General features: G+C 36.8%; 2 protein-coding genes across 2 annotated transcripts; both read right to left on the bottom strand.

The window, feature by feature from the left end:
• Positions 1 to 7,172: 7,172 nt before the first annotated feature.
• On the bottom strand, positions 7,173 to 16,516 carry LOC121466354 (olfactory receptor 10AG1-like). Its single transcript, XM_041680016.1, has 2 exons — positions 16,494 to 16,516; positions 7,173 to 8,124 (listed from the first exon to the last, which is right to left on the bottom strand). Exons 1-2 carry the CDS (start codon positions 16,514 to 16,516, stop codon positions 7,173 to 7,175), a joined length of 975 nt encoding a protein of 324 aa, XP_041535950.1.
• Positions 16,517 to 18,813: 2,297 nt separating this feature from the next.
• Positions 18,814 to 19,773, bottom strand: LOC121466294 (olfactory receptor 10AG1-like). The gene has a single exon (XM_041679955.1). The coding sequence runs from the start codon at positions 19,771 to 19,773 to the stop codon at positions 18,814 to 18,816; it is 960 nt and encodes a 319-aa protein (XP_041535889.1).
• Between the last annotated feature and the right edge of the window lie 2,194 nt (positions 19,774 to 21,967).

The following is a 21,967-nucleotide window of genomic DNA, read 5'->3' as shown; positions in this document are numbered from 1 at the left end:
CCTCTAAAATGGTTGACTGAGAAACCAATATGGACAAAGCAATGGCCTTTAGCTGAGGAAAAGTTACAGGCTTTAGAACAGCTGGTACAAGAACAATTAGATGCTGGACATATAGAAGAATCTACCAGCCCTTGGAATTCTCCTGTATTTGTGGTTAAGAAAAAATCAGGTAAATGGAGAATGGTGACAGATCTCAGGGCCATCAACAAGGTTATTCAACCTATGGGCCCTCTGCAATCTGGAATTCCTTTGCCCTCTTTATTACCAAAAGGATGGCCTCTCATAGTTATTGATTTAAAGGATTGTTTTTTCACTATACCTTTGCAAAAAGAAGATAGAGAAAAATTTGCCTTCACAGTGCCTAGTTATAACAATTCTCAACCTTCGAGGAGGTACCACTGGACCGTTCTCCCCCAGGGTATGTTAAATAGCCCCTCCCTGTGCCAATATTTTGTGAACCAACCATTGCAAATAATACGCAAGAAATTTCCCAAATCTATAGTATACCATTACATGGACGACATCTTGTTATCCGATTCAAACATGGATACCTTGAACAGACTGTTTGAAGAAATAAAGATACTTTTACCTAAATGGGGATTGCAATTAGCTCCTGAAAAGATTCAGAAGGGAGATTCTGTTAATTATTTAGGTTATAAAATAGGTTTGCAAAAAATTAAGACACAAAAAGCACAAATTAGGAGAGATCGCCTACGGACTCTTAATGACTTTCAAAGACTGTTAGGAGACATTTCCAGTCTACGACCAGCTATTGGAATAACACCTGATTTAATAATTCATTTGAACAAAACCTTGGATGGTGATAAAGATTTAAACAGTCCCAGAGAATTAACAGCTGAAGCAGAAAAGGAACTGACAATGATTGAGGAAAAATTACAACAGGCACATGTGGACAGGGTGAATCCAGAGCTCGATTGTATTCTCGTCATACTACCATCAAAAATTTCTCCTACAGGAATTTTAATGCAGAGAGATGATATTATTTTGGAATGGATCTTTTTACCACATAAACCAAGTAAGAAACTGAAAACTTATGTGGAAAAAGTCTCTGAGTTAATTATAAAAGGCAAGCTGAGACTTCGTCAACTAGCAGGCATAGACCCAGCAGAAATTATAGTGCCTTTCACTGCTGATGAACTAAAGAAATTATGGGAAGATAATGAACCATGGCAAAGAGCTTGTGCTAATTTTTTGGGAGACATTAATAACAACTATCCAAAAAGCAAGCGGCTTAACTTCATAAAGAGAACTTCTTGGATTCTTCCTCGAATCGTCCGTGATGCTCCAATAACTGGAGCCCGTACATTCTATACTGATGCCAATAAATCAGGGAAGGCAGGTTACAAATCAGAAGACTTGGATAAGGTGGAACAAAGTCCGTATAATTCTGTCCAGAAGGCGGAATTATATGCCATTCTTATGGTGCTAAGGGATTTTAAAGAACCTATTAATATAGTTACAGATTCACAATACGCAGAAAGAGTTATTTTACATATTGAAACTGCTGAATTTATACCTGATGATACTGAACTAACCTCATTGTTCCTCCAGGTTCAAGATTTGATCAGGAACAGGCTTTGCCCTATGTACATAACACACATCCGATCCCATACGGGTCTGCCAGGTCCTCTAGCACAAGGTAATGCAGAAATTGATCAATTATTGATTGGTAGTGTGCTACAAGCCTCTGAATTTCATAAAAAACATCATGTTAATAGCAAAGGTTTGAAGAAAGAGTTTTCAATTACATGGCAACAAGCTAAGGAGATTGTAAAGAAATGCCCTACTTGCTCTTTCTATAACCAAACGCCACTGCCTGCAGGGGCTAATCCAAAGGGCACCCAAAGGAATGAAATCTGGCAGATGGATGTGTTCCACTTTGCAGAATTTGGCAAATTAAAATATGTACACCACACCATAGACACGTATTCAGGTTTTCAATGGGCTACTGCCCTGAGCTCAGAAAAGGCTGATTCAGTAATCACACATTTATTGGAAGTTATGGCCATCATGGGTATACCTGCGCAAATAAAGACAGATAATGGTCCAGCATATGTATCTAAGAAAATGAAACGCTTTTTTGAATATTATAATATAAAACACATTACAGGTATACCAAATAATCCTACAGGTCAGGCAGTTATAGAAAGATCAAATCGTACTATAAAGGATATGCTGAACAAACAGAAAGGGACTGAAAATACCCCCAGAAATAGATTACATAATGCTTTATTAACCTTGAATTTTCTTAACGCTAATGAGAAAGGAACGACAGCAGCAGAAAGACATTGGATAATGGAAAAGTCTGCTGAACTAAATCAACCGATTTATTTCAAAGATGTGCTGACCTCTCAGTGGAAGCCAGGAGATGTGCTACGTTGGGGAAGGGGTTTTGCTCTTGTTTCCACAGGAGAAGAAAATTTGTGGATACCATCAAAATTAATAAAGTTTCGATTTGAAGAGGAGAAACCTCTTAGAAAGGAGAAATGACAACTCATCCACAACGATGATATTCATACAGGTGGTAAGAAAAACATATAGAATGGGGGCAGGGTTCTGTTCTTATCTCCACAGGAAAACACTCATCTTTGAGAAATTCAAGGGACCCTGGATGTTTGGATACTGACAGATGGAAAAATACCTGCCCAATAGGAAATATCAAGACAACTGAATGGGTTGTGTAAGTAATATTAAACCATATTTCTAAATTTATAAAGCTGGTTTTGAAGTTGGACTCTGGCTCAGTCCCTCTCCAATTCCAAGCCTGTTAGTAAGAGAAAAACCCAGAGTTTCTGGAGTTTCTGTCTCATGTCAAGAGCCATGATATGGGACAGAAAGAAATATGAGTTTAGAAAACATCTTTGCATTTCTTCATATCTATCATACTTTTCATTGAATATATCTATCATGTCTTTCATTGAATATATATATATATGTCTATATATGTCTATATGATTAATGTTTAAGTTTTTCATAATGAACAATGAGTTTTTCCTGAAGTGACATTTGAAGTTTCCAGGAAGAAGATGGGGCCCCATAACAACAACTCCACCTGGTTGATATGACGTCATGATACTGATAGCGCTACTACAAGACCTGCTTTGGGTACCAGCTGCACAAGACAGTTCCAACTTGGTTAGCTGAAATGGTGCACATCTTATACAACATTTTGGCCAGACCTTCACGAAAATACTCAGAGACTATTTGCAATTTTAAAAGACATTATCTTGAAATTTAACCATCATTTTACTTTCACAGGATCCCCCAGAAAGAACGTCGCCCCTATGACAGCTGGAAGTAATTCTAGAGAACGACGTCCCCTCTCCCAGTAAAGTTTGCCCTTGGGTTTAGGGACATCATTTAGGGGTTGATTATAATTAGTATATGATTGAGGGTTGGGGGAGGAATTTTATAAGCTCAGGGATCATTTTGAAAAAAAAAAAAAGAGGGATGATGGGATAATAGACAAATATATTGGTATAGATTGACTATTGTACGCATGCATGTTTCTACCTCTGTTTAAAACATTTTTATGTATTGACATATATTGTATATATTTACCATATTGCAGTGTACATTTCTACCTCTGATTAAGATACTTATATAATATTTGTGTATTGATATATATTTACCTACTGCAATGTATATTTGTACATTGTTTATATTTGGAGGTCATTGTCCTCATTTGTTTCACAGTCGTTTATTGTCTTAGTCTTTAAGTTAGATAGATATTGAGAATTATATAGACTAATTGTCATCTAAGTTTGTCATTTATAATTAGACTAATCAGGTTCTTTAGATATATAGAGATTATACTCAGTATAGATAGATAATCTTCAACCTCTTTAAAGAGCTGTAGAAAATGGCCTTTAATCTAACTCAGAGTTTCGTGATAGTGAGACACAATTGTTCCTGGCAACACCGCTCTATTCCCGAGAGAATGTTGAGCACCAAAAACACTCCACCTGGAGCCTTTCTATTTGGCAGAACTGGCCTTTGGGCAAAGAAATGCCCATACCTCAACCACTGACACAGATACAGAGCGTGCATCAATGGATAAAACAGGACTGTCATATCCTGCCAAGACAGGGTAAGATAGTTTTGAAAAGTTCCTTGCCTTTAATAATGGTATGTCAGTTATGTTAGGCCTTAGCCAAAATTGGTTGACTCAACGTTGCAAACGAGACTTTGGGTGATTGCCCAGGTAGTCAGTTGTCTCTGTCAATTGTTGCACATTTTGGATATATCTCGTTTGTTGAGTAGTGTTTATTCCCTTCTCAGATCTTTGGCTGAGTTGAAGATTATATAATTGTAGTTACTCTTTACATTATTTGGACTTCTTGAGATAGAATGTTTAGCAAAGCTTTTGTTCTCAATATTGTTTGTTGTATTTATTATTTGTTGTTATTGTATGTAGTTGTATTTGGTTTAGTTCTGTCTTATTTAGACAAAAAGGGGAGATGTAGGGATAAGTCCCGCCCCTTAAAGGGCGTGTTCGCCTCGGGCTAATGTCTGCCTATAAATTTGGCGAGCAAGCTCTGAGCGCTCGCTTCTGCTTTCCTGGTCTTCGCGGGAACGGTGGTTCTGTAAGTCTATTTCTACATTAAAGCTATATATATATATTTTTACTCTCTGTCTGCATTCGTTTACGCCGCTACAACTGCCTGACCTCCTGACCATTTGATTGGGAGCCCCAAGTTGGTAGAGGGGGCTGCACAGCACCCAGGACTGAGGAACACTCCTTGGGAGGTGGCAGGGGCCTGGGCATGCAGTGGGGTGCTGCAGCTTCAGGCTGCTTGCAGATTTGCACAAAGCACCCAGCTGCCTGAGCCCTCACAATCCCAGGGTGGCGATGGCGATGGCGCACTGCCTTGGTGCTGGGAGCCTTGTGTTCACTCGTGGAGCCATGGCCTCAGTGTGAGTGGACACAGGATGGTGGCAGCAGAACCATTAGGGGAACCCGGCCTAGAACCCACCCATGGAGTTCAGGGAGAGCATGATTGGCCAGTGTGAGTGATAAAAGTTGGGACAGCGGTGTACACACACAAGGGAGGAAGGGTGCTCAAGTTGGGGGGAAGTGGGATTCAAGCAATCCTTCTCCCCATTGCATGCCCTGTCTCTGTACCTTGAGGGTCACTGCCAACATTAGGAAGAGGGGAGGGTCCTGTCAGAGGGCACAGGGCAGCAGGAAATTGACTTCTTGCAGTTGAAAAAATATTTGAATATGAAATGGAGTATCTGAGATTGTGGCCAAAGAAGGGGGATTATTATTTAGAGATTTACATTAGTATGGATGTTGGTCTATTGATACAAATACCTATTCTTGTTTAAAGTATTATGTTTATTATAACTCATTAAAATGTAATATATAATTAAAATTATAAATTAATAGTCACCTATAACAATCATATGCTCAGTCATGTTAGTTAGGGTTTCTAGATGTATAGAGATATATTTAAAATGGATAGAAATTCTTCAAACATCTGAAAGACCTACAGAATACAGCATTTAAAATATTTTAAGAACTTAGATTTTTTTTCAACAGTGAGACATTTCTTCTTCTGTCTGCACCAATTATTTCAGAGAAGTGGATGGACATCGAAGAAACTTATGGAATTTGTCTTCAAGGTAACAAGTCGAGCCCTTTGGGCAAGAAGCTGTTCTTGCCTAGACTGTATGACGGTATGCTGCATAGACTAGGCATATAGAATCCATAGAAAAGTGACTGCTGAACTTTCCAAAAAATGTGATGGTCCTTCAGAGTTCCTGCTTCACAGAAGAAAATGTCAGACACTCTGCTAAACACAGAAGAAAGCAACTGATGAACTTTTCCAGTACAAGGCAGAACAAATCTTCACGTTTCCTGTTTCACTGAAAAGTTTGTTAGATATTATGGGCCTATAGACTAAAGACAGATGCCCCAAAATTAGAAAAGAACTTTGGGTGACTGTCCAGGCAGTGAGATGTCGGTGTCAGTTCTAGAACATTGAAAGTTGCTTACAATATACTTCTTGTTTAGGTGATATTATACACTTCTGGGATCGTTGATGGAGTTGAATACCAGATAGTTATAATTTTTGTTTTCCTTAGTTATGATAAATTAAACACAAAACTTTAGAGTCACAAAAATAGGATAGATGATAGAGTTTTACTTAATTTGCCAAATATAAATGGACTAAATATTGTAACTTTGATTCTTGTTTAATCACTGTTTTGCATATGTAATTTTACTATGTCGAAGTGAAAGCTTTCAATTCTAATTAAACAGAAAATGTGATATGAAGTGGGATATCCTTCTGTATATATTTTGTTTTTATTGGTGGATGAATAAAGCTGTTTTGGCCAATAGCTTAGCAGAATAATGCCAGGCAGAAAATCTGAACACAGATATATACAGAAAGTAGGCAGAATCAACGAGATGCCCTGTAGCTGACGAAGGCCAAGGACGCCAGAACCTTACCAGTGAGCCACAGCCTTGTGATGATACATTTATTAATAGAAATGGGTTATGATGTGGGGACTCATTCTGTATGCTCTGAATATGTTTTATTACCATTGGTTAAGAAATAATCTGTTTTGGCCTACAGCGTGTCAGAATATAGTAAGGCAGGAAATCCAAGCAATGAAAAAGGAGGCAAGCAGGAGGAGTCAGGGAGATGCCACGTAGCTAGGAAAGGAGACACCAGAGTCTTACAAGAAAGCCTCAGCTTCATAGCAATACACAAATTAATAGAAATTGACTAATTTAAGATGTGAGAGCTATCTAGAAATGCACCTGAGCCATTAACCAAGAAAAGTTGTAATTAACACAGGTTTTGTGTATCTGTTTGATAATCAGCAGACAGGAAATAATGCACAGTTTCCTGTTTCAGGGGTACCTTAAGATATAAGAGCTATGCAGTGATAAGATGAGCCATTTGCCAAGTAGTGTTGAAATTAGTGTAATTTCTGTTTGATTATTCGGTCGTGGTGGTCAGGAAATAAAAGTACAGTTTCTGTTTACAGAACTTCAAATTTCCTCAAACAAATATCACTTGACATGAGTACTAACACAATATTAATTATGATAGTTGAACTTTCAGAAATGAATTTAACAATTCTGCTGTGCTGCATATACATGCAAAACATATAAGAAATCCATTTTTGTAATTTTATGTGGTCCCATATATCAATAACTTAGTTTGTAATTTTTTTAGTGCTACCATGATGTCCTTATTTCTCAGTGTATATATGATTGGATTCAACAGTGGAATGAAAACGGTGTAGAAAAGAGACAGCAGCTTCCCCAAGCTTTCTGATTGATTTGATTTTGGTATTACATATGTTATAATAGCTGTTCCATAAAACAATACGACAACTATAAGATGTGATGAGCAGGTAGAAAAGGCTTTGGACCTTCCTCCAGCAGATGACAGATTTAGAATGTTGCAGATAATCTTGCTATAGGAGGCAATGATCAACAGAAATGGAACCATGATAAAAGCCACTGCAGCAACATAGATTGCTAAATTATTCACAAATGTGTCTCCACAAGCAAGCTTAAGTATAGGGGGGATGTCACAAAAAAAGTGATTAATTTTGTTAGATCCACAATAAGGCAAAGAGAAAATTTGATAAGTTTGCCCAGTCACAACTGGAATGATACTGACCCAGCAAGCAGCCACTAGCTGCACAGAGATCTTACTGTTCATGATTAGTGGATAGTTCAGAGGATTACAAATGGCCACATAACGGTCATAGGCCATGACTGTAAGTAGGAGGCACTCCATTCCTCCAAACATGATGACAAGAAAGAGTTGTAAAGCACAGGAAAACAATGGAATAGTGTCTTTCTGTGTACAAAAATCCATGAGCATCCTCGGGATCGTGACTGTTACGTAGCAGATTTCCACAAAAGAAAAGTTGCTAAGAAAAAAATACATAGGGGTCTGTAGAGCAGGGTCAATTCTTGTTATTAGTATTATAATGCTATTGCAGAGAAGAGTCGTCAAATACATGAGCAAAAATATACCAAAAAGCATCCAATGGAGATAGGGAACATCAGAAAATCCTAAGAGAATGAATTCTCTAATTGTAATATTTGAATATTCTATTTCCCTTGCTCTTCATCTGTAGATAAAATAATTTCCATATGTTTGATGCATTTATTTTTCAAGTCCACAAATGTCTTATGTTGGCTGGATAAGATGAATGAATATATTTATGTATTTTTAAACATAATTTATGATAATTTTGCTTTTTAACTACAGCATAAAATTCTTAACATTCAAAAAGCACTAAGTATGTAGTTAAAATAAGCCTATGACATAAGATTTATTTTACTAGACTCAGCTATATTTCAACAAGGTTTTGAGATACATACGTTATAAATACAGGAACCCTGTAGGGAAATTATATCTTTGCACTTCTCCTTTGTTTTTCTATTAAGTTAGAAGCAAACTTTATTCCAGAAAACGAAAAAATCTCCTTGGGGTACACAAAGCTTATCAGCTACAGCTGTGACCACAGGTAGAGACGGGCTTTTGTAGCCTTAGCCATGGACAGTTTCCAAACTCTCCTTTGTCTGATGAAGCAAATATCAGACATGAACAAAAGAATTTTTACAATCTTGAGATGAAATTCAGATATAAATTACTTAAAAAAAACAATTTGTATTAACAGGGTTTTCTGGTTAAACTAGTGTTTGTATTTAGCCCATTGTTACTCTCTGGCATTCCTGATGGTGTTTACCAAAGCTCTCTAGTCCTCTAATATGGCCAGTTTTGCATAGCAGGGACGAGAATGGGACAATGCACAACCAAAAAGTCACATACATTCTTTCATTTAAATGATAACTTAGATCACGTCAGTTGCTGGTCATGATTAACTGGGAGATATCTAAAAGCTGACCCTCAACGTGCAGAGTGACTCTCAGTTTGCAGAGGGCCACTTAAACCTTGCAAACAGAGCTATGGGTTGTACAGTAAAGTAGCCCATTGTTAATAGTTAATTAGTGAGAATTTAGTACAACCTTTTTTGTTTCTGTGTTTGTAAATTACCTTTCCTTCATTTTTATCAATACAAAGTTTTTAAATTCACAGATTTTATTTGAAGATTTTCTTTAACTCTTATTCAAAAGAAGGTCTTATATCTTTCTTTGTGAATTCCACAGGTTGTTATACTGAGTACAAAGGAAGTTAAATCCATGGTTATATGGTTGCAACTTTCAGTTTTGAGCTTGCTACCTTGAAGAGCAGAGTTCACAACTCCATAAATGCAAGATAATGCCTAGTGGTTGGGGAAGCCCTAGTAAGATTCCACGATTTAAAGACAGACAGGGACTACACTAAGCTAATGTCTGGACTAGCCATCTCATTGAGTTCTGGGATTCTCTGTGACATCATAAGTCAGCAAGTTAAGTAGAAAAGCAATTGTGAATTATTCCTTGCATCAAAAGCTGAACTCTGCAAGCATGCATACCCATAGATATTAGGAAAAACAAAGAAAAAAGAAAGCAAAAGGAAATCACATTAAAATAAGAAATGAAAAAAAAATCTACCAATGTCAATTTTCTTGAAGCAAATTTTTATTATATAAAAATTCTTATAATATTGCTTTGTATGATCATTCACTGTGATAATTATTATAAACATGACCACTAGAATGTTCTTATCTAACTTTTTACTTTAAAACTATCTTATTTCCATTTTCATGGCAGATTTTCCTGTTATGTTATTCACTGATAAAATATGTATGTTTTGTATAACTTTTCTTCTTTAGTATTTATGTAAAAACTGGATCTTTCACCAACTTTCTCGGTGATTGTTCAACGTACATTAATATGAGCAAAAATAACTGACAAAATTAAATGAATCTCTCTTATTGATTAGCTTTTTTTGTATAATTGGAAGAAATCAACAAATCTAATGACTCTTTCTAAATAGTTGTTCTTTAATAGCACATGGTAAGTATTTAGATATTTCCTATCCTAGTATTCCATTTGCCTTCTAGATTCATTCAATGATTCATTTAAATTACAAGATCGAAGAAGCTGAATTTATGGATCAGCATTAATACCACAGACTGCTCTTCCAGATGACCTAGGTTCCATTCTGAGAACTCACAAGGTGACTTACTAGCATCTGTAATGTTAACTTCAAGAAATCTGATATAATCTATTGACCTCCACAGACACAAGCCATTCATGTGGCCCATAGGCCTACAAGCAAAGAGTCATTAAAAATATAGTAAATTAAAATTTAAAAAAATAAATTGATAGATACATATGATCTCATGCTCTTGTATTATTAAATTTCTCTGTGCTCACTTTCAATATGTATGCAATCAGTTCTCTTACCAACAGCATAATTAGCACAATTTGACAAATATTTAACTTAAATTACCACAAATTGACTCCCAATGCTAAGATAAGAAATATCTAAATACTTATAATGTGCTGTTAAAGAACATTAGAAAGTGTCATTAGATTCATTAATTTATTCCAATTATACAGAAGAGTAGAGTTATGTGAGACCTGCTTAATGGGTAGATTTTCAGAGTAAGACTTAATCTGTGGTATTTTAAGATCATCTTGACCTAGAAGGTCAGAGTTACCTTTGGTTAATAGTGTAAGGAAAGCACTTGATCTTACCTCTACACATCCACTTGAAATCAGCAGTGAAAGTAAATGGAAATTTTATCTTTTGTATTTTGTATGTTCTTGCTTTCCTCAGGCAGTTGCACTGATTCCACTATAAACATTTTGGTTCCAGATAGGGACTGTTATTTAATAAGGACCATCAAACCCCTGGGGAACATTTCTCCTGTGCATCAAATTAATTTTAGGATACTATTCATAATTAATTTCTGGGAAACTGATATTAATCAAATTTATGTTCTTCTATCATCAAAATATCAGAATACTTTTATACTACTGACTATAGGTTTTTACAGTATTACTTTTTGGATCTAGAAATCACAGTTGTTGCTCCCTCCTCAGCAGTCAAACAATTTAAAGACAGCTCAAAAACATAAAGTATTCAGATTCTCTGAGTATTTTCCATCTTTTCATGAAAGTTAATCCAGAGCAGATGGGAACTGGGATCACTAGTTTTCCTGAACCCAGATGGTTAGGTTTGGGATCCAGTTCCTAGAGCTAGAATTCTAATCCCAGCTCTGGCTTTGGCTGGTGGATCTCAGGCAAATGGCCTTTTTGTAAATTCATGCCCCAAAATGTGGGCACCAAAATGAAGCTTGGTTAATAAAACACTAAAACACTGAGAGAGAGGGAATTTGGGGATCAAACTGAAAGTCAGAAAAGCAAAACAGTCAAACACTGATTCTTACCTCAAACTCAGTCTGGAAATGGTGATCCTGCCTTTAGGAATCTCACATTGAGACTGTCTGAGTAATGTATCCTATTTTAAAATCTTCTCTAGCTGGGTGGTGGTGGCGCATGCCTTTAATCCCAGCACTCAGGAGGCAGAGGCAGGCGGATCTCTGTGAGTTCGAGGCCAGCCTGGTCTAAAAGAGCTAGTTCCAGGACAGGAACCAAAAGCTACAGAGAAACCCTGTCTCGAAAAAAAAAAAAAAAAACCCTAGGACTGGGATTTAGGGCATGCACCTTTGGTATTAAAGTTATGAACCTTTTGGTTATTTGGCAAATTGATGTGGTTACTGGGATTATAGTTATGTGTTACCATTTCCTGTTACCATTAACAGTGGAACTGTTTTACTCTGTAATCTTTAGGCAAGCTTTATTTATTGACATATAATGAGATATCACTATACAGGGAGAACTTCTCTTTGGCATTATCTTACTGTATACAAAGTTTCCTTGTGCTTGCCACAGGAATTGTGACATTATTTTTTACATTATTTTTTATCTGGTGACAGAAATAGTTTATTTATATAAATATTGGTACATGATATGTTTTCTCATATACCTTTTAATAAAATATGAAAAGCTGCTGGAGACAATTTTGTATAGTTATTGATTATTACTTTAAGGAGAGCAACCCAACTCATATGTCTGTATTGACCCTACCAACAATAGTAATGAGTGCATAAAAGTAGCTTCCTTTTTTATCCTTTCTTCATAAATATAATATTGATATTAATATCATCTATATATTTATACTGAATCTATAAAAGTGGTATTTTCACACTCTTTTAAGGATATTATATTCCTAACTCATTTGACCAGTTATAATATAGTTATAAGATTTTTTTAGTAACAAAACTTCATTTTCTGTTTTATTATTTTTTCATTGGATAACTCTTTGTTGTTATCATTTGCAAAAGCATCACATGTATTTTGTATTTATTTTGTTTTATTTTTAAGACATTGTTTCTCATGTATTCTCAGCGATCCTGGAATTTGTTCTGTAGAACAGGCACTGGCCTTGAACTCAGGGATTCTCCTGCTTCCCTCTTCTTAGTACTGGAATTAAAAGCAGAGGTATTTTGTATAATCATTGACAAATGTTTCATTTAGCACAGGTTTTCATTTCTTTCATGTCTTATTTAGGATTGAGTTGGTAATACGAACACTTACTTTTTTTAAATTTATTAAAAATTTCCACCTCCTTCCCTCCTCCCATTTCCCTCCCCTTCCCCCCACTTCCCTCCTCCTTCCTCTCCAGTCCAAAGAGCAGTCAGGGTTCCCTGCCCCGTGGGAAGTCCAAGATCCACTCCCTCTTCCTCCAGGTCTAGGGGGGTGAGCATCCAAACAGACTAGGCTCCCACACAGCCAGTACATGCAGTAGGATCAAAACCCAGTGCCATTGTCCTTGGCTTCTCAGCAGACCTCATTGACCGCCACGTTCAGAGAGTCCGGTTTGATCACATGCTCCATCAATCCCAGTCCAGCTGGCCTTGGCGAGCTCCCATTAGATCAGCCCCACTGTCTCAGTGAGTGGACGCACCCCTCACAGTCCTGACATCCCTGCTCATGTTCTCCCTCCTTCTGCTCTTCATTTGGACATTGGGAGCTCATTCCAGTGCTCCAATGTGGGTCTCTGTCTCTATCTCCATCCATCTCGAGATGAAGGTTCTATGGTGATATGCAAGATATTCATCAGTGTGGCTATAGGATAGGGCCATTTCAGGCTTTCTCTCCTCAGCTGTCCAAGGAACCAGCTGGGGACATCTCTTTGGACACCTGGGAACTCCTCTAGAGACAAGTCTCTTGCCAACCCTAAAATGGCTCCCTTAATTAAGATATATACTTCCCTGCTCCCATATCCACCTTTCCTCCATCCCAACCATCCCATTCCTCCAAGCTCTCCCCATTCTTCCCTTCTTAATTTTCTCTCCCCATCTCCCCTTACCCCCATCCCACCCCCACCCCCGAGCTCCCAATATTTGCCAGGCAATCTTGTCTACTCCTATTATCCAGGAGGATAACTATATGTTTTTCTTTGGGTTCACATTCTTATTTAGCTTCTCTAGGATCACGAATGTCCTTTTTTTTTTTTTCAAAATAATTAGAATATGAAATGTCCTGCAAATAAGTTTTATTTATATTTTAATGCTCTCAACACTATTGAGATCTGTTTCCATGAGTCTATTAAAACCAATATTCTATTATATACAGGATGTTATGTCCAGCAATGCTCTTAACCACTGAGCTATCTCTCCTGCCTTTCCCTTCTGTTGTCAGTAGAGGGCACCAGACCTCACTGCAGATGGTTGTGAGCCATTATGTGGTTGTCAGGAATCAAACTTCTGATCTTTGGAAGGGCAGCCAATGCTCTTAACCACTTAGCTGTCTCTCCAGCTCTTCTTTCTGTAGCCAAAAGAGGTTGCCTTGGCCTTGAGGATCAGAGGATAAGGTTTTCACCTGTTGGCCCACTTGACTGTTGGGTGCTAAGCCTCCTGGGTGCTATTGTATAAAGGGCTTCTTACCAGTGAGTAGAGGTGCATATCTCTGTCTCTCTGTCTGTGTGTTTGTGTATTTTAACCTCTAGCCCCTTGCTCCTAGCTCACAAACTGTATGGTAGCACATAGAGTGCAGACAGGCATTATGTGCTGCTCACCTGGTCTTGATTTAATTTGGGTATTTGGATTTTATCTAAAAACAAGTCCATCTCTTTTACATTTTCCAACTTTGTCACATATAGGCTTTTTAACAAGACCCAATGATTCTCTGAATTTCCTCAGTGTCTGTTGTTATGGCTCCGTTTTCATTTCTGATCTCATTATTTTGCGTGTTCTCTCTCTTCCTTTTAACTAGTTTGGATAGGGGTTTGTCAATTTTGTTGATTTTACTCAAAGAACTAGCACTGTTTCCTTCATTGATTCTTTGGATTGTTTTCCATGTTTCTATTTTGTTGATTTCAACCCTCAATTTGATTTTTCCAGTCTTCTTCTCCTCCTTGGTGAGTCAGCTTCTTCTTCTTCTTCTTCTTCTTCTTCTTCTTCTTCTTCTTCTTTTTTTTTAGAGCTTTTACCTGTGCTGTTAAGTCTCTAATGTGAGTTTTCTCCATCTTTTTTTAATTTGTGAATTTAGCGCTATGAACTTTTTTCTTAGCACTGCTTTCATAGTGTCCTATAGGATTGGGTATTTTGTATCTTTATTTTCATTGAATTTAAGGAAGACTTTAATTTCTTTCTTTATTTCTTCCCTGACCCAGGGGTGGTTCAGTAGTTGACTGTTCAGTTTCCATGAGTTTGTAGGTTTTCTGGGGGTTGAATTGTTGTTATATTCTAACTTTATTCCATGATGATTCGATAAGACACAGGTGGTTACTAAACTTTTTTTTTTTTATATCTGTGGAAGTTTGCTTTGTTACCAAGCATGTGATCAATTTTCGAGAAGGTTACGTGAGATACCGAGGAGGTATATTCTTTTCTATTTGGGTGAAATTTTCTATAGATGCCTGCTAAGTCCACTTGATTCATTACCTATGTTAGTGGGACAATCAGGCAGGAAATAGAAGCAGGGCAACAGGAACATGAGAATTGTGGGAAGAGGAAAAACGGTCTGCACTGTCACAGAGGAAATCAGACATAGAGGAAGCAAAACGAGAATGCCTCACTAATAACAGTACCAAGCCACATGGCTAACATAGACCCTGGGACCCTGGGACTTGTTATATTTTCCAGCATGGCCTCAGAGACACAATTTAAGCTAAATGGAACATGGATTATAAGAATATATCCAGCTATCCTTACTCTCTTTAAACTTGGGAGCTTTTCTCCATTCTCACTACTCCATAAATAATTAAATAAAAAGTCATATAAGCTAAAATTTGTACCTATTTCTTGGAAATTTAATAATATTTTAATACAATACATGTAATATATATATATATAAGTTAAAAGATAAATATAATAATTTACTTATTTAGGATATAGTCTTTGAAATTTACAGTATGCTACCATTATCTTTAGTGACTCTGCTCTGCAAAGCTATCACTTACTACCACATATCAAACACTCCTGTAGTTCTTGTCTCCTGATTTTATCTAGCTTCTGGTTACCATGTTTGTGTTCTATAAGAATAAATTGTATATCTATAGATTAAAAACCTTGTAGAAATAAAAAAGAAAATGAAAATTTTAAATTGAGATGCTAAACATTCAAAAAATAAAAAGAATGAATTGGTCATTGCTATAATTAGCATATCAGGGTTATACCTATTTATTTATTCATTCAATTATTGATTTTAGTGTGAACTGATATTCTATGCAATAATGTGCCTGAATAAAGTGTGCTCTCCTAAAGGAGGTTTGTAATATTTAGAAAATCACTAGCCTAGAAGGAGGGTTGTCTTCATCTCAGAAGAAAACTTATAAAGCCACTGAGATACATTTGAAAACCCTGTTTTCCAGTGATATTTCTTGATAAATCTTACAAATATATTAATACTAAAATTCCATGGAATGGCAAAGTTTCTCAGATTTCAGAATATAAGCAATCAATTAAAAATATTTCTACATACATTGATTATGGGCATTAAAGAAAAAAGATAAGAATATTTTAAGGAAAAAATGTTTTTGGTGGGAGGATTTCAAGTCTGGGTTTCTCTGTGTAACCCAGGGTATCCTGGCATTTGTTCTGAATGCTAGGATGACCATTAACTCAGAGATCCACCTGTCTCTGCCTCTAGAATGATGAAACGGAATATCTGTATTACCAAGTCCATCTGATAAAAGATTGTTTAAACCCATGTGTGGCAGCAGGCTACTCATCAAAGAGTAAGATGTCTTTAACATGAAATATACGTAATGTCAACTGGATGTAGACCAAGACTGCTCATGCAATTCCGAGGTGCCCAGGCCCAAATAATCATACAGAAAGTATATTAATTGCAACACTCTTTGGTCAAGTTATTAACATCTTAAACTACTCCATTTCTATTTATCTGTGTATCACTATGAGGCTGTGGCTTACAGGAAAGGATCCGGGCATCTTTATCCTTCGGCATCTACATGGCATCTCCTTGACTATGCCTATTCTCTCACTTTATCTGTGTTTGGATTTCTCACCTGACTTTAATCTGCTGAGCCATTGACCAAAAAAGCTTCTTTGTTAATCACTGGTAATTAAAAATATTCACAGCATACAGAGGAGAATATAACATCAACTGGATGTTGAATTTTCTTTAATATAATTATATAATTACAAAGCAATTATTAACCAAAATGCATTACAGTACTAATAGTTGAGTTTTACCTATTAATTACTAATTCATTTCCACATTATAATGGAGTAAACATTTGTCAAAATTAGGATTTCTATTGCAGTGACTAAAAAACCTGTCCATAAAGTAAATTGTGGAGGAAAAGATTTATTCAGCCTAAATTCCACAATGCTGTTCATCGCCAATGGTAGTCATGGCAGTAATTCAAATAAGGCAGGAAGCTGGAGGGTGGAACTAATGCAGAGGCCATGGAGGGCAGCTGGTACTGTGGTTTCCTGTGGCTTAGTCTGTTTTCTTACAGAACTGACAACGAGAATCCCATGGATGGCACCACCCACAATAATGTGGTTCCTTGCCAACTGAGAAAATGCTTTAGATCCAGATCTCATAGAGTATTGAAAACTTTAAAATTTGTGCCAGTAAAGTTTACCCTCAAGGTTCAAAAAAGATGCTACTATAAGCCAATAAAATCTACACACAATCTGTTCTTTCTAACCTTGTCTTTTTATTGTTCTTTCTTTTTCGTTATTCTAATTCTTGTCCTGCCTATAATTTCTTAGCTCTCGTTCTCTGTCTCAAATCTAATTACAATTCTCAGCTACATTCTTTTTCTTCTTCTTTTTTCTTCGTTTTCCTATCTCTGCTAATTTTTAGAATGCTTCTGCTCCAACTTCTGTTAACTCTCTTTGTTCTTACCCAGCTACAAAGACCAACAAAAGCCTACAGGCAGACCAACTCAGAGACAAGAAAGTTTATGGACAACTGTTCATTAGCACGTTTGCCAAATGTTGCAAAATCTAAGGGCATTTTGGTTCTGAAGTTTATAGCATTTACTTACTTACTCTAAGCAATTGGAACAAAGTAAAGACCCAAGCCTCAAAATTACCAGAGGTGCCAGTGGAGGTTTGTCTTCCTCCGGGCTGTGGGTAGATGGTCAATTGTTTTTTTTTTGAGATTAAGACACAGTAGTAAATCTCCTGAACAAAAGTCATCAGTAAACTGAGGTGAAGATGAGCATGAGGTGTTAGGAATCATTTAAAACAAGGCTACTTTTAGATCATTGCTTCTTTACCTACAAGTGAGGTAAAACCAGTAAATGCTTATATTTTCTATCTATTTGAGTAGAAATGAATCTGCAAATTTGGGCACACAGTAATTCTATTTCTTCAGATATCTGGGAATGTCTTAGATGGGATATTTTATATGGACCCTAAACACTGACTGAATGCCTGTCAATAAAGATTATTGCAGGAAGGCTGATCCCTGCATTTACATAGGAGACTGGAGCAAACACTTGGTAGTGGGACTGTTTTCACATATACCTAGAGGATGCAATCAGTAAACAGAAAATTCATAGGTAAAATTGTGTCCAGTAAATGATCAAATAGTAATAAACTGTGGGAGTTGAATCGCAAATTTGTAGCAGAAAGAAATAGGCTATGGTGAAGAAACTACAGCAACAGTTGCTTTAACCAAAAGGCAGTAATACCAACATTCCATACATTGCATTTAAACCTCCATTCACTGTTCCTCACTCTGATGGTTTGACCATGTGAAATAAGACGACTAATTAGTAAATAATCCTTTTGCTCATAGCAATGGAGGCATTCCCTCAACTGAGGTTCCCTCCTCTTTACTGCCTCTAGTTTGTGTCAAGTTCAAACTGAACTACCTAGTACAGCATACATCTGCATGATACTTTCCTGAAATAGAAAATAGAGCAGTTATTTTGGATCCCTATCATAAAAAGAACTAAAAATTCTTTAATAACTCCATTGTTACTTTTGAAATCAAGAATTCTCTTGAAATTTTATTTGCACATAAATAAGAACTAAAATTTGGAATTAACCTATTGCTCGATAATAAACACTAAGTTGGTTTTGCCTAAAATAAAAACAAGAGCACCCTTCAGAATGACTCAAAATCAAGGTTGTTGAAAAATAATCACAAATACTATATGAAAAAGAGGAATGTTTATGTTTTTTATGCACACGAATTTCTATGTAAAAATAATTTTTTAAAGGTGCCATGAAACTGTAATGGAGCAAGGGTAATGTTACATGGAGTGGGTAAGAAAAAAAAATAATAAGGTAATTCAATGACATGTTTACACTACAATTATAGAAAATAAGTAATTTGTAAAAAAATCAAGCATGTTTTGCAAATCATAATATAAAATGTCTCAAAAGGAACTTTTTCAATGCAAGCATAACATCTTTGTTTCTCAAACAGTATATTATGGGATTAAACAGTGGGGTCAGCACTGTATAGAAAAGAGAAAGGAATTTGTCTGTTACTGCTGAATAGCTATACTTTGGTCTCAAATATGTGATGATACCTGATCCGAAGAATAAAGCTACAATTATAAGGTGGGAAGAACATGTAGAGAAGGCCTTGGCTCTCCCAGTAGCAGATGGAAGCTTCAGAATGGTTGAGATTATTTTTACATAAGATACCAATATCAACATAAAAGGAACTGTGACCACTAAAAGGGCAATCACATAAATCACTACCTCTAGCATTAAAGTGTCCCCACAAGCTAGGCTCACTACTGGAGGTACATCACAGAAAAAATGATTCAACTGATTTGATCCACAAAATGGTAGAGAGAAGATCCAATATGTGAACCCTATATGCACAGGAACTCCAAATACCCAACAGCCAGTTGCCAATTGTATACAGAAACTATTGTTCATGATGACAGGGTAGAGCAATGGGTTGCAAATGGCAACATACCTGTCATAAGCCATAACAGTCAGAATAAGGCATTCAGTGGCCCCTAAACAAAGGAATAAATACATTTGAGTAGCACACGCTATAATGGAAATGCTTCTGTCTTGTCTGGAGAGACTGGTTAATAACCTGGGGAGAATGACTGACACATAACATATTTCTAAGAAAGAAAAATTTCCAAGGAAAAAATACATGGGAGTCTGCAGAGAAGGGTCAGTCCTAGTAATTATGATGATAAAACTATTGCTCATCACAATAATTAAATACATTATCAAAAACACCACAAAAAGAAATTCTTGCAAATTGGGAACATCAGAAAATCCAATTAAGATGAATTCTAACAACGTGGAACGGTTCTTTTGTTGTGGAGTTTTTAATATGGATCCATCCATGGATGACAGGTATCAAGGCTATAAGTCATTTACTCCATAGAATTCAAAAAATTTGTGACAAATTGTGTGTCAAATCCACAGACACAGTAGTGATGTCCACTTGTATTTATTTCCTTGAGTTATTTGCAAGCCTATATAGTCCCGTTTCCTAAATTTTCATAGAATACAAGAAAAGGATATTTAAAACCTTTTTTTCAATGATGTGGGAGTGATTTCTTATTAATAAAGAAACTGCCTAGACCCATTTGATAGGCCAACCCTTAGGTAGGTGGAGTAAACAGAACGGAATGCTGGGAGAAAGAAGCTGAGTCAGGGAGTCACCATGGTTCTCCCACTCCAGACAGACGCAGGTTAAGATCTTTCCTGGTAAGCCAGCTCGTGGGCTACGCAGATTAATAGAAATGGGTTAGATCAATATGTAAGAGCTAGCCAATAAGAAACTGAAACTAATGGGTCAGGCAGTGTTTAAAAGAATACAGTTTCTGTATAATTATTTCGGGTAAAGCTAGCCATGCGGGCGGCCACGTGCCAGGGACGCAGCCCTGCCGCTCGTAACACAACAGAATGGCGCCCGACGTGATGGACTAAATCCACTTAAAAACCTGAGAAGGCTTAAAAATAAGGGAGAGAGACTTTAACACAGATTTTTGCTGTTTGTTGGTGGCGTGCTGTAGAGAGATTTCCTGATTCGGCAACAGCAGCAGAAAAAAAAAGCTGCGTCATTTTAAAGTGCGGCTTCTTGGGACTGTGCCGCCAGTGCAAACTCTGGCTTTAACGCATTTCAATGGATTTTATGGGACTGGATGTTTGTGTTCCAGCTTGGGATCTGAAGGAGAGTGCTCTCAGCGCTCCCCGCCTGCACCTGGGCAGATGGCAGAATCAGGCTTAGGCAGGCAGAAGAGCATGGTGGAAGAGACATGTTTTCAGACTCCGCAGTGCTCTGCGTGTCAGATTTGGTTGTAACTTGGATAAAAAGAGTTTCTGTGCTGCATGCTCAGTCTCAAAATTAAACTGCTGAGTGCGGCTCCAATGAGGACTTGCTGTGTGCCTGGAACTGTGCACAGCTCAGGGGCACCAAATGGATCTGAGGCAGGAGCGGCTGCTCCTTGCTGAACTGTGCTGGTTGGCAGGAACTACCGTAATTACCATAATAACAGCACAGTTAAGGTTTAGACTGGGCAGGACACAGGTGGTACCGTATTACCTGTACATGGTGCAACTTAAGTTTTCAAGAAGTGCTTAACATTTTAAGAAATGCTCCTGGATAGTAAAAATATTACAGATTCACAATAAAACAGATTCAGACATAACAGACCTCAGTGGATCACAGTGTTGGATGAATGTACATAGGCTTGAGAGAGAGAAGAATAAGAATATAGAGAATAAAGTAAATGTCTTAAAAAAAGGGTAAAGTCTTTAAAGAGACAGAGTACAGATAGTTAAGAGATTAAAAGAAATAAAGAAAAATAAGCCACGTAAAAATGGAAAATTCACAGAGAGTCTGGATTATGTACATTGTGTTTTCTTTAAAATTTTTGACTGTAAAGGAGCTAAGTACAGACAGACATTTCATTACATGGGCTGCCAAGCTAAACCAGAATGGATATAAGGGTATTACGATTTCAAAATTTGGGTCTAAGGATATGATACTTTGGAAAGGGTCTTCTTTTGTTTTCACAGAGGACCAGACCCTGTGGATTTCTTCTATCCCAATTTGGTATGATGGACCACGCCCTCCTGAAGGGTTGGTGTGAAGGCCTTCAGAAAATTGCTTCGCTCAACTGCCAACTGAGATAAAACTAGCACACAGGTTATACTATGAAAGACCTAATTAACGACGCCCCCATTCAGCAGGAAGCAGTTTGGAGAGAAAAAACTGCGCCCATGTTCCCAAATATGGTTTATAAACGTCCTTTTACATTTAAAGGGGGATATGATATAGATATGAATAATTTACATTAGTATAGATTTTGCTTTATTGATAGAGATTTAAGGTCAATTTTGTTATATATATATAAGTGTTTCTGATTTTGATTAAGGTATTGTGATTGTGTAGTTCATTTAAATATGTACTGTATAATTAAGAAATATAGGTTGTTAATGGATAATCATCGATAATAGTAAAGCTTGTAGTCATGTTAGTTAGATTTTCTAGATATATAGAGATGTATTTCAGTTAGATAGACATTCTTCA

The sequence above is a fragment of the Microtus oregoni genome, unplaced genomic scaffold, assembly GCF_018167655.1.
Source record: "Microtus oregoni isolate MIOR12 unplaced genomic scaffold, Mior012 000033F_ref0000390, whole genome shotgun sequence".
NCBI classification, from domain to species: domain Eukaryota; kingdom Metazoa; phylum Chordata; class Mammalia; order Rodentia; family Cricetidae; genus Microtus; species Microtus oregoni.
Note: the sequence above shows the minus strand (reverse complement) of the source record. Positions and strands in the feature narration are given on the sequence as shown.

Coding starts and splice junctions, on each gene's coding strand:
- LOC121466294 (XM_041679955.1), bottom strand. CDS start 19,773: ATGGATGGATCCATATTAAAAACTCCACAACAAAAGAACCGTTCCACG.
- LOC121466354 (XM_041680016.1), bottom strand. CDS start 16,516: ATGGCTCAGCAGATTAAAGTCAG. Junction 8,125..16,493: donor GCTCAGCAGATTAAAGTCAG/GTGAGAAATCCA, acceptor CTACAGATGAAG/AGCAAGGGAAATAGAATATT.